At 51.8% G+C, this 12,366-nt stretch overlaps 1 protein-coding gene across 5 annotated transcripts in view; it reads right to left on the bottom strand.

The window, feature by feature from the left end:
- Nucleotides 1-12,366, bottom strand: part of LOC133342113 (rho GTPase-activating protein 32-like) — a 94,491-nt gene that overhangs the window by 69,362 nt on the left and 12,763 nt on the right. For 3 of the 5 annotated variants that reach the window (XM_061551052.1, XM_061551054.1, XM_061551055.1), the window contains exon 2: nucleotides 4,362-4,450. The exons of 1 other annotated variant lie outside the window; for it this stretch is intronic. In XM_061551052.1, the coding sequence (XP_061407036.1) occupies nucleotides 4,362-4,417 (56 nt within the window). In that variant the 5' untranslated portion in view covers nucleotides 4,418-4,450. Of the gene's footprint in view, nucleotides 1-4,361; nucleotides 4,451-9,408; nucleotides 9,573-12,366 lie in introns of those variants that run through there. One more of the 5 variants, XM_061551053.1, reaches the window with a different exon arrangement.

The following is a 12,366-nucleotide window of genomic DNA, read 5'->3' as shown; positions in this document are numbered from 1 at the left end:
CCTTTATGGTTGTGCTATGAATTAAAATGACATTGTAAAGAAATGAAATTTGATTATTTATCCAGGAAAGCCAACCACATTGGTTTTTATTTTAAGATTTTTTTTTGTTTCCGCCAATTTCTGAGTTGTTCATACAAGTGGGGAGGATACCAAAGCACCCGGAGAAAACCCACGCCTTGCGCGAAGGGGCAACGCTCTATCCCCATACAGATGGAAACACTCACTGTACCGCCTTCTTCCCTTTGTCAGGCACACAGGCACGGTGTTATTGACGAGGCGTGTTGGCCTTTCGTTCAGTTGTTCAGCTTAGCATGGGATCTGTCCGGTGAGATCAGAGGCACTTTGGGTGATTGCATCATCGAAGGAATTTTGGATGAATAAAACACAGGGTTACGATCGCTATTGTTACTCATAATATCGGGTTTTTTTGGGTAAGATCGTGTAAATATGAAAGTGTTGTTAAACTCGCCACCGCCTGACGCAGCCGGTTAGTAAGGTTTGCCACGTAAACAGAACGTGCCAATTGGTGACCAGTACAGCCCACCGGTGTGTTGGACATCAAATTGTATAGCAAATCCAACACACTGGTTAGTGCTGTACTTGTAACGAATTGGCACGTTTTGTTAATTTAACAAAACTTACTAATTGTCTGTGTCGGGTGGTGGCGGGTTTAATGACACATTTATATTTATGCGATCTAACCCAAAAAACCTATATTAAGGATGATATTGGTTGCGAAAGCCTATGTGTTAAACGTTATTATTATCATTATTGAATTGATCACTAAAAGCATGCGATTTTATTTCCATCATTGTGTTAATCCTCCGCACATTGTTTTCCTCCCACCAGATCTGTTACTCAACCTCAAAATAAATCACTATATTTTGTGGCGTCACAGCTTTGAACACCTCCGTTTGTAGGTCAGCGTTGGCGTATTTTTCTGGGCCCCGATTCAGCGTTTGATAAGATTACGCGGATGCTTACAAACCTTGCAATTTCTGGATTTGTGATATTTGCATATCTTACCCACGACCGCATGTCCCTACCCCAACAGAGCAAAGCCAGAAAAAAAAACCCGATAATCATGAGATGCGGTCGCAAATAAACAACCATTTTAATCCACATTGCAGTGTATTGACCCACGTAGAGAACCAGAGACTCGCACAGATATCCATCTGCTTAGAAAGAGACCCATAGACACAACGTACAGACCCAAAGTCACACAAAGATACGTAGAATCACACAGAAAATCATACACTCACGCAGAAACCCATAGACACAACGTACAGACCCACAGACTCGCACAGAATATCAGACTAACAAAGAGATCCACAGACTCCTGTAGAGATGTACAGTATACTCAATAATAGCGACCGATAGACACGTACAGAGCACCACAGACTCACACAGAGATCCATGAAATCACATAGAGGCCCATAGATACACATACATACCAATAGACTTAAATAAGGCAGAATAGGCACACATCGAGACCCATAGAATTACATGAAGCACAACGACTGCCCCTCTGTATCAAATTAATAAGCCCGCTGTGTCTGGACAGTGTTTGTTATGCGGTCACATTGAGACGCTGTATAAATACAAAACATTGTACCATGTTGACTCACACAAGAGACCACTGGACTGACTTATCCCATATGCCCAAAGACAGACTCATAAAACTACGCAGAGACGCGATGACTCCATCTGTCTATGAAATTAACACACCCACTGCTCCTGTCCACTGTCTTCAGATGCGGTCACATTTGCACACCGTTTTATAAGTCCACACATTGCACTCCACTGTGTGTTTAATAACGTCTAGTTTCATATCACCTCGTCGCCCGTGCAAAGTGCATCTCACAATCGCTGAGGAAGCACAGACGGTGCACCCACGCAGTGAGCCGGCGTGACCAACAATCCTCCAAGCTCTGCAGTCCTCTACTTATACTAAGACGTTTTCAGCCAATTCATGAGAGTTTAATCACGTGGGAGGAAACCGGAGCACCTGGCGAAAACCAACACGTGCAAGGGGACAACGCTCTATCCCATGCAGAAGGGACAGACAATATTAGTTGGCACTTTGCTGGCCTGCCTTCTCCTGGCGAGCCAGGGTAGAGCGCCTCCTCGACGCCCACCGAAAGGGAGTTTCTCAACCTTTGCACGATCTGCCAACCCTCGCTGCCTCAACAGTTGCTGGATGACAGGCCACCACCACCGCCCGGCTCAGCGTGGCTCAGAGCGCGCCGACCGCTGCGCCACCACTCCCCACTCCGCAGCACGGACCGCCCCCCCGTCAGAAACACCATCTACCGCCTTGCGGGTGAGCGGCCTCACACTTCGTTGCTCCATCTCCGCACGATCCACCAATCCCCGGTCTTGCCGAGCGATGGGAGGGCAGAAAACCCCCCCGGGAGAGACACACGCACATAGGTGCGCGCGAGCTCGGATCTCCTCCGCACGCGCCATTCAAGATGGGGGTCAGCACAAGCTGTCGCACAACAACGGCGGCATGTCTCGTCTTATCGCGCGTACGTGGGTGCCGCCCCCTCTTGTCAATCCCAATTCACTGCTGGATGAGGGCCTCTCCACACCGTGTGGGTCGTGGGGGTTGTGCTGATTAGCGTCCGAGCTGCAGCACCACCAACAACACCATCACCACGTTCAATAGTGTCCCAGACAGTGCGAGTCATTGATGAATATCAAAATGTAAAAAAAATCTTCTTTGTGATTATATATATTGTGCATTTTTAAATATATGCAATTGTTTGTTGTTATTGTTGTTGTTAACGTGACAAGTCAAGTCTGTGTTCTACAGTTGCCTGGGTGAAAGTGGTGCTGCTCTTTCCTTACCCAATCCTGGCCCAGCTGCTTCAATAACTCAACAAACACCGCTGCCACCACCACCGTCAAAACCATCACCGTTGCCACCATCACCATACCCCATAATTTAAGTAAATCAATGGGCTCGGGGAGGCCCGGTGGCTTTGGGAGCAACATCCAAGTCAGAGACACGAAGCGAGCGACAGTGACACAGACTGCGTTCGAATCCAGGGTTGAGCCAGACCATGAATCAAATGGGGTTCTCAAGAGTGTAATGTGGCGGAAGGGACGGTGGTGACGACGATGATTGATGATAGATGATTAGTCTGGTGCGAGGTTACAATGATTGTGATGATGTTTAATTTGATTACGATGTTGAACCGCCAGGTAGGATGACTGACGATGATTGCGATTGACATTAAAACCAACTCACTCGCAAGCCCGCCGGCCCGCCCGCACGAACGTCGCCACTCCACGATCTTTGACACCGCATCAGCGCTATCGATTACACAATTACCGCTCTTATCTCCGCGCGGCCCGGCAGCCTCAAGGTCACCATTAGCGCCGGCCATTATGGATCAATGCCGGCCCCTCCCTCCACCTCCCTCTCTTCCCCAAGATCTGCGGTGAGCTCACAGGAGGGACGTTAGCGCCACGCGGCACTCGGGGAGGAGAGGGGGCGGCTCGTCACAGCGTTCCCACGGGGACCAACGCCGCAGCGGTCCATCTGTGCCGAGGTGGTTGCCCCCGGTTTCATGCTAGCGGTGGGCACCCGTGATGTTCGGCGTGTTATTTATGTAGCCCTCGGATTACATTCTTCAGACGCGATGCGTTACGAAACTGTGCTTGCGCTGATGTTGGCCGTGGCTGAAACGTCGAATGCAGTAAACCCTTTCCCCCGTTCCGAGATGTCCGCAGGTTGCAGGGTGGGTGGTCATCGTCCCGCTCGCTGCCGAATCTCGGAACGCGTAATCGGCGGCTCGGCGTTAATTTTACGAAGAGAGGCCTAGTAGCAGCGCCGCCGTCCGTAAAGACGTTGCACTCGCCAAAGAGACCTGCAGCGACGCGATCGCACACTCGCTGAGAGCTGGCGCCAAACTGTGCCACACGCCCTCCCGCATGGCCTTTTACTTCCGATTTCATTTGTAATCGGAAGAAAAACAGACCAAGTACACGTACGTCGTTGGAACGGGAAAAGATTAAGCTGGATTCGCAGTTCAGCGAGCTAACCACCATGCCACCGATCCCTTCATTGTTGTCATCACCGTCATCATCACCACCATCATCGAACGTGATCAATCCACTGCTGGCTGAAGGCCTCCCCAAGACGTCGCCATCGCCCACGGTCCAACAATGTTAGCAATTCGCCGAGCACCTGCATGAGCCGGCGACCTCTGGATCACAGGTCCGGCGTGCGGATCGTCACGACCCGCGCGCGTGCGAGCGCTTGAGTATGCGGGGGGGGGGGGGGGGCGCTCGTGAGCACAATCGGCGGACTTTCATCGACCTGAGGGATCGACACACGGGTCGCTGCTCACCAGGCGGAGTCTTCGCGACTGAAGGGGAGGGACACGGCGGCTGGGCCGGCCTCCATGGCGAGACGGCGCGCTGCGGCTCACGGCGCCAGCTGCACGCATTGAGACACACGGAGACGCACGGACGCACAGACGCAAGGACAGACGTGCATTAGATCAGGTTTTCGTGCTCAAGCAACCTCCGGATATTGAGGTCACTGTCGTATTCCACCACACTGCCGCCTATTCCTTGCCAAACATGGGCACAGCTACAAGGATCAATACAAAGATAAAGGTCACCCGCACAGACATCTTGACCGTTGGGGCAAGTGCCGGTCTAGCAAGCACCTATGAAGGCCGTCACGGCGTACGAGGAAGTGGATTTGGCAGCAGCTCGCCCAATGTTTACGCACGGCACCGGGGACGACTCCCATGTCTGTGTCGAACTTCTTTCGTGCCGTACGTCGCCGACCGCGCGAAACGCAGGTGCGGGATTAAAATCACACGTGATCGTATTAGAATCACACCGTTGCTCGTACTCGAATCACCCAACGGGAGGGCCAGGACCGGGCTTCAGATAATAGCCACTGACATGAGCCTTGGCCGGGAATTGACCTCGGCTCTCCGGGGGTCGTAGTGCACGCAGAGACGCACGCAAAAAACCGCACAGACGCGCGCGCACGTGCCCACCGTCACTCGCGCAGCAGCCGTTCCACAAACTCTGGGCGGTGGTGACGTGACAGCAGTGTGCCCGTGACAGGCTAGGTTCACGCTTAAAGCAACATACAGATAGTGATAGGTTTTTACCCTTTCAACTGGTACAAAAACTGACACCTTTATACAAGGCATCATGTTTGCAATAACCACAACACAAGCAGTCAAAATGCAAACAAAAAGAAACAACTCTGATAATGATAATGATATGCACCGTCCTTGAATTTGATTGGTCCACACCCGAGACAGCTTTTCTTAGAGCCTAATCTCCATTGGTGTTGGACCAGATGACGCCAAAAGGCATACTTTTGACACCATTATGATGCCTTGTATAAAGGTGTCAGTTTTTGTACCAGTTGAAAGTGTAAAAACCTATCACTATATTTTGCCACTGGTAAAGGGGGTCTCATAGTGTAAACAACATACGGATGTCGTGAACGCTCACTTGGATAAGGGCAGTGCGTGTAACAATCGCAAACGCACCACGTGCACACTCACACAAAGAATGTTGTTTGACAAACACACTCCCCCCCACTCTCTCAACCACGCGCCTTACAAACTGTACAGGCAAATGCCGTTCGCGAGCGCCTATTAAGGCTGGCACAGCAATGCAGCTAGTGACCCTCGCCTGATAGCCCAGCACCATGTACATCTAATATTTCAGGCTGAGTCTACCTAGAAGAGCACGAGGGCCGATTCCATTTGACCACTTTGCGACGTGCATCACGGCCATGAATTGAACCTAGGTGATGGACATTGCAAGCACAGGGAGACAAGGGGGGCGATATAACAATTTAATTTTATAGAGCGTCATTCGTGCAATTGCATCCCACGACGCTGCACGTCAACTAGCCAATCCCTTAACACAGATAATACAAGAACAAAACTCCACTCTGTTGAACTTCTTTCGCACCGCACGTAGCCAACCGTAGTTATCGGCTTGACAAAATGACAAAACCATTAAAGTAAAAACAAGCAGAGCAATGAAGCAAATAGAAATCTGCGCAAAAACAAGCAAACAGGAACCGGGGCAAAAACAACTGCGTGCTAAGATGTGTATTTCCGCAGTTCAGCCATCATCATGATGAGCAAATGTTGTTGCCTTAATGGAGAAAAACTCAAAAAACATCATGGATTTTGTGGGTGTCTCTTAGGTCCAAACACGTTGAGTCTCGAGGTCAGATCTGAACAGATGGAGGATGTCTCTTAGCCATCATATCTCGTGGCGCTGCGGGTGTTGGCACCCCCACGACACGCACAGCGGTGGTCGCGCCACGGCAGTGATGAGCTCGCTCACAACGCAGGGGTGCGAAAGTGACGCCACCGCCGGTCAGCAGAAGCCACCAACAAACACGAACACACACACGCACCGGGACCGCTCCTCTACCCCCCTCTCTTTCCCTCTACTCCATTCAAACGTTGCCTTTGCGAAGACCGACCCCGCCCCTCCGCCCCCCCCGTACGTAAATTCTAAACGTTAGCACAACGGCCGCGCCGCATCCACCGCCGCTGCACCGGTCGTTGTCAGCGGCGGTGGCATAAAGGAGACCATTGTGGTCCCCTCGGCACTCACAAAGAGCGCATTGAGGAGGAGGGAGCGCGCACGCGGTGGAGGGAGAGCGCGGGGTGGGGAGCGCGCGGTGGAGGGAGAGCGGTGGGGAGAGCGGTGGAGGGAGCGCACGCGGGTGGGGAGAGAACGCGGTGGAGGGAGAGCGCGCGGTGGGATGAGCACGTGGTGGGGAGAGCGCGCGGTGGAGGGAGAAAGCACGCGGTGGAGAGAGCGTGGTGGAGGGAGCGCACGGTGGGATGAGCATGCGGTGGAGAGAGCGCACGTGGTGGGATGAGCACACGCGGAGCGCCGTTGGGTGTGGGCTCTCGATGCGCATCAACTCGCTTCGTGAATAAACTGGCGCGGGGGGTGGGTACAGAACGACGAGTTACTCCCGACAAACGAACTCGGGGGGCTGACGACGAGAGACGAACCCCGACTCCGGAGTGGAGTCTTGGAGAAGGGAACAGAAGCAGAGGAAGGGAGCGGAAGGAGCAGCAGCGAGGCGACATCACAGAGATTAGAGGACAAGGAGGGACTGGAAGAGGATGACGGGGGGGGGGGCCTTTGCCTAGGAAGTCAAAGGCTGATGACAACAACAACACCGTTGCCTCCGACCAGGGCTTCATTTCTCATTGAACCATTTCTGGGTCGCTGGTGGTTTGAATTGATGTTTGGTGAGTTTAGTGCTGGTTTGGTGAGTCTGTGTGGTGAGTTTAGTGTTGGTGAGTCTGTGTGGTGAGTTTAGTGTTGGTGAGTCTGTGTGGTGAGTTTAGTGCTGGTGTTGGTGAGTCTGTGTGGTGAGTTTAGTGATGGTGTTGGTGAGTCTGCGTGGTGAGTTTAGTGGTGGTGTTGGTGAGTCTGTGTGGTGTATTTCTTGTTGTGCTATGCGTTGTTTGGTTCCTGACGAAGCTCCGTAGGGCAAAACGTCGGACATCATGCCGGGCAACACATGGCATCAGCAAGCTATTGTGGAGCTCGGTTTTGCGGTTTTGTCATTTTCTGATCAAGCAAGCCACGTGTATGGCCGGACGGATGGACGGACACGGGCCAAGGTACCAGTGGTCAAGGGGGCTGTCTCTGACAATTCTGAGTACCGTGGGTTTAAACTTGCAAGTTTATTTTGTGCCATCAGCGTGAGAACTCGAGACACCGGGATGAGTCGCATTTGCAAGAGTGACCCGGGACATTAGCCTGCTAGGAGGGGGCAATGATGTGCGTGTACAACCCCAATTTGCGTAACTTGCTGGCAATGTTGGTATTTGGCAAATTTAGACCCTGATGCCGGCACAAAGTGGCCAACTCTTGAGAATGACGTCAGGGGGATCTTGAACATCCACCGAGTGAAGCAGATGGCTTGTAGCAGAGTATTATTAATACACACCGCAGTATTAACCAGGGCGGCCGATGGATTCCAACCGTGAACCTCTGCAACGAGCAACACACCCGGGCTACCGCTGTGCCGCATCACCGTCCCAGGCATGACAAGCTATCCCCCTACCCAGCGGGCAATTCTGTGTCACAAGATCGGGAACAGTGGCATCTTTGTCCATCACTCTCTCCCTCCCTCCCTCGCCCTCCAACAACAAAAACAAAACACTTCCACCAGATATCATCTTCCACTTTCCGTCAACACCTCCCCTGCATCGGCGTCACTGTGGTAAAGAGGTATTGGAGAAGCCATGAAAAAGCCTTCGTGTCTGGTGGCATCGCAAAGCAAAAAAAAACGATTCAATTATTCTCCAAAACTGGCTGCGGCTCAGAGATGGGCGCACCACGTGAGCACGGGCGAGTATCGCAAGGATCCTGGGTTCGAATCGGGGTTGTAGCTGCGCGACTGATCAGTGAGATGAGGATCTTAGCTCGGTCGCTAATGACTGCACAGAAGCACCGCCACTCTCCATTTGTTTATGCCCTTAATTTGGATCAATTCCAGCTATGATCATTCAAACATCGGCTTGCGCTGTCACGCAGTGAACATTAACTGTCGTATGCAAAGCGGGTGGGGAAACTGCTGCCCCCTCTCTACCGTGTGAGGTCACTTGAAGGGGCCTGAGAGGTAGCTCAACAATATCCACTTCCGTGGGCCGCCGTTCTCGAAGGGCTGCACTGCTCCCACGGGAGATGCACGACGCGTCGCCCGTAGCGCAAGAGAAACGGGGACACACGAACAAATCACGCAAATGTTTTCAAGGAGACAACGACCGAAAATAATTATCGACGGTATTTCGAGTCTCAACCGAACGCGCTCAACAGCGTGCCACTCGCCCACCAACGCCGCACGACCAGAGCTGCTCGCAAACAAACCACCCCCGAGGGTGACCGGCGACTTGACGGCTAAGGTCCACTTCACGCGCCTCTTCCACCTGGCTTGCCTCCTGCTCCTCCGATAGACGGCGGCGTAAACTTTTAAAACGAAAATGTCAAGGAAAGTAAAAAGAGGAAGGAGCCTCGCGGCGCGATCGCGAACAACCTACTTTCACTTTGATGGTATCCGGCAGTGGAATGATATCAACGCTGCCTCGCATGCGATGGCACGCGAGAGATAATTCCTTTTAAAAACAATTTGGAATAAAAAAAAACCCACGGCTCTCGAATGTTTTTTTTTCTCGCGATGAGTTGTTCGGCACGGTGTACGACGTTCCGCTCCGCGCGCCGAGAGAGAGAGAAAGCATCTTCAGGAAATACTTCTTCGGCTCCTGAAGAAGCCTCCGACGGGTGGAGCGGTTCGTCGGACATCGCAGAGCTGCAGAGCACCACCCCGAGAAAACCCCACAGATGTAAAATGTATTTTTTTTATTTTCTTACCATTTCACTGTGAAGCCGTCACCCATCAGCTTCAAAAAGATCGCAGTCAACGCAATGGGTTTAAAAGAAAAACGTGACCATCAGGCCACGGCAGCATTTGTTGAACCTTGTCAATTGTCGTCACTGTAAAACCGAAGCATTGTCTGTGACTGCACTGAACACATGGCACAGACTCAAGCTTTAGTAAAGAGGGGACTTAGCGGGCTGTACCAACTAAAGGGTTTGTACGTGTAATCCTTCCCCGGACATTTCAGAGCCAATTTAATTATTGAAAGCAATACACAACCGCGGTGCCTACATCTTAGCGTGTGACATCATTGCTCAGAGACACAGCAGAAAATCCCAGTCAAGTGCTTCGCTTTTTATTTAATCAGTAACATACTGCACGCGGTTGCAACGCACCCCCCCCCCGCCCACCACGGCGAAATGGAACGCGCCATGGGAGGAACCAATCTACTTTGCCGAAGGGGCCAGACTGGTGGCACAAGCGGGGGTCAAGGGTCACGACCTCATTATCATCACAATGCCGCACGCCCGGCTATTTGTCACACGGCTCTGACCAAGTGGGGTAGATGGCCAGCCGCTCTTCCCCCCCCACCTTGCCCCAGGGATGGATCTCGACCCGTGAGCACCGCTTCACGGCTAAACTCGGGAGGAGCGTCCTAAAAAAATAACTATTTATCATCGCACGAATGTCAAATCGGGCGAGCGAACCTTGCCCTGCCTGTCGCACGACGTGACGGGAGAGCCGCTTGTCCGTCCCGTCCGTATTAAAATGCTGGCCGTGGACCGTTACCACGGAGACAGGAATGTACGGAGCCTGAGAAAGGACAATCGAGAAAGTGCGAGCGAAATTTTTCAGGAATTAATTCCGCACCAGTTGAGGTGAACACTGCGAGCTTTATCCGTGGTGACATGACGTATGAATGTCAACTTCTAAATATATATACGGTGGAGCGGTGGCGCAGCTATTAGCGGACTGCGCCACGGACGTGACGGTCCGAGGTCGATACCCAGCCACGGCTAACATCGGTGGTGAGCGATATCTGAACCAGTTCTGCGACCCCCACCCCGCCATTCCCAGAGCGGCTTCACTGGCAGGAGGTCATGGGGACAGCGCCAGATGTTGTGGCTTTACTGACAATGGTAGCTGTGCATAAAAAAAAATGGAGTGACAAAGACCCCCTGTAAAGCCTTCCAACACACCGTGAGTGGATGTTACGGTTAGCGAGCACCTGTTGTTAACGCTAGCATGGCCCACGAGGCATCTGGTGACCAACACCACTGCACCAGGTACTAATTTAAGGCCGAGTTAAGCTAGAGGAGGCCCAGGACCAGTTCAAATATGCGCCACTGTTGTTGGTCGTGAGCGGGAATCGCATTCGGGTCATCGTCGGCTTCGAGGCGCAGCGACGACCACGCCACAGCCGTGTGTGTCTCTTTGTCTTCTGTCGGCGTGCGGGTAAACCACGCTCACAAGCACGTCGGGGAGGCACAGCTACGCCGAGGAGGACTATTGGCCGCTTATTTATTCTGTTACTTGTTTTCTCCACAACGATGCTCGCGATTGGTTTGGGTTACAAAAAAATGTTACATTTGACTGAACCACAACGATCCCCGCTTCTCTGAACTCTCCCCCACGTCTTGGGCCTGGTCTCCCCGTGTCTGGCGGGGCTACGTTCCGGGCCGCAACACTGCCGCCTTGTTGTGTTCCTGTTATTTTATGTATATATATATACAGTGTTAATGTTCTTTGGTTTAATAGTGACTCACCCCGGTGCACTGGAATTCTACTTCGGAGCCATTTTTCATCTGCGCAGCTCCCCGGAGCGTGGCAGAACACCGACGGCCCGAGACGCGTTTCCTCATCCCCGGCCCCGCAGAGCGACGGAACGAACGCCGACAGGAAACAGCACCTTTTATTAAAAATCTAACGCTTCACCGGCACCGTCAGCTCCCGGAGCCCGCCGCTCATTCGTCATCATCGTCATCATCATCACCTCATCGGGGCCCGTGAGCTACGAGCGAAACCGGGTGCATGCAGAGCGGCGAGTCGGAAGCTCCCGAGATTTACGTGAAATTATTGCGGCGGGAAAGAAAAAATATATAACGACGATGATATTCCTGAAGAAGCTCCCAGCACGTGGAGTGGAACGTCGGACAACGGGCCGAACGACGGTGATTGGAGAGCAGCGGTGTCCTTTCTTTATCCAGGAAAAGCCTCCGAGTAGCATAGTTGTCTATGTACGGTGCGAAAGAAGTTCGACATATGTACATACAGAGGAGAGTGTGCTTCCAATTGGATAGTTGGACAATTGCAATAAAGAGCGTTTGGATTTGTTTGGGAGGAAAGTGGAGGACCCTGAATAACCCACCAGGCGTACGAGGAGGTGACACAGGTGGAGTCAAGAATCCATCGCTGTACTGTCATCTATTGGCCACCTTGCAGCCAAAGGCAACATTTTTCTAAGTCAAATTTTTTTTCACCGATGGGTCTGTGAGCATCCTGTGGGGGGGGTTTGTTGAGCAGGCGGAAAAAAAAAATCTCAAAATATTTAAAACATTTCATCTTTTGAAATGTTTTCATGGCTTGTTATTTTTGTAACATATTTTTCTTTAAAGGGGATTTTGTGGGTTGGGTTTTTTTTTTACATCTTTGTACTTTTTCGCAATTTTGTTTCAATTGTGCGATGGCCACCATGGCTATTAGATGGAGAACTGTACATTCACAACTCTCGCAGAGGGCAAGCGCATCACCCCGCGTGGGAGAACGGCCCACGGCAGGAGCTATCATAGAACTACTTCCGAGCTTCCTTCCTGCGACCCCTGCCACTCAGAAATGCCTGTCACACGGCGGTCAAACAAAGCGATTAAACTCCCAGAGCTGAAATTCTGCTGAGATCATCGTCTCACTACACTTGCGAACCCAGTTTTATTAGAAGCGACTAAAACATCCTG

The sequence above is a fragment of the Lethenteron reissneri genome, chromosome 13, assembly GCF_015708825.2.
Source record: "Lethenteron reissneri isolate LAM-NWPU_2019-01 chromosome 13, ASM1570882v1, whole genome shotgun sequence".
Classification (NCBI taxonomy): domain Eukaryota; kingdom Metazoa; phylum Chordata; class Hyperoartia; order Petromyzontiformes; family Petromyzontidae; genus Lethenteron; species Lethenteron reissneri.
The sequence above is the reverse complement of the archived record's forward strand: the minus strand, read 5'-3'. Positions and strand labels throughout refer to the sequence as shown.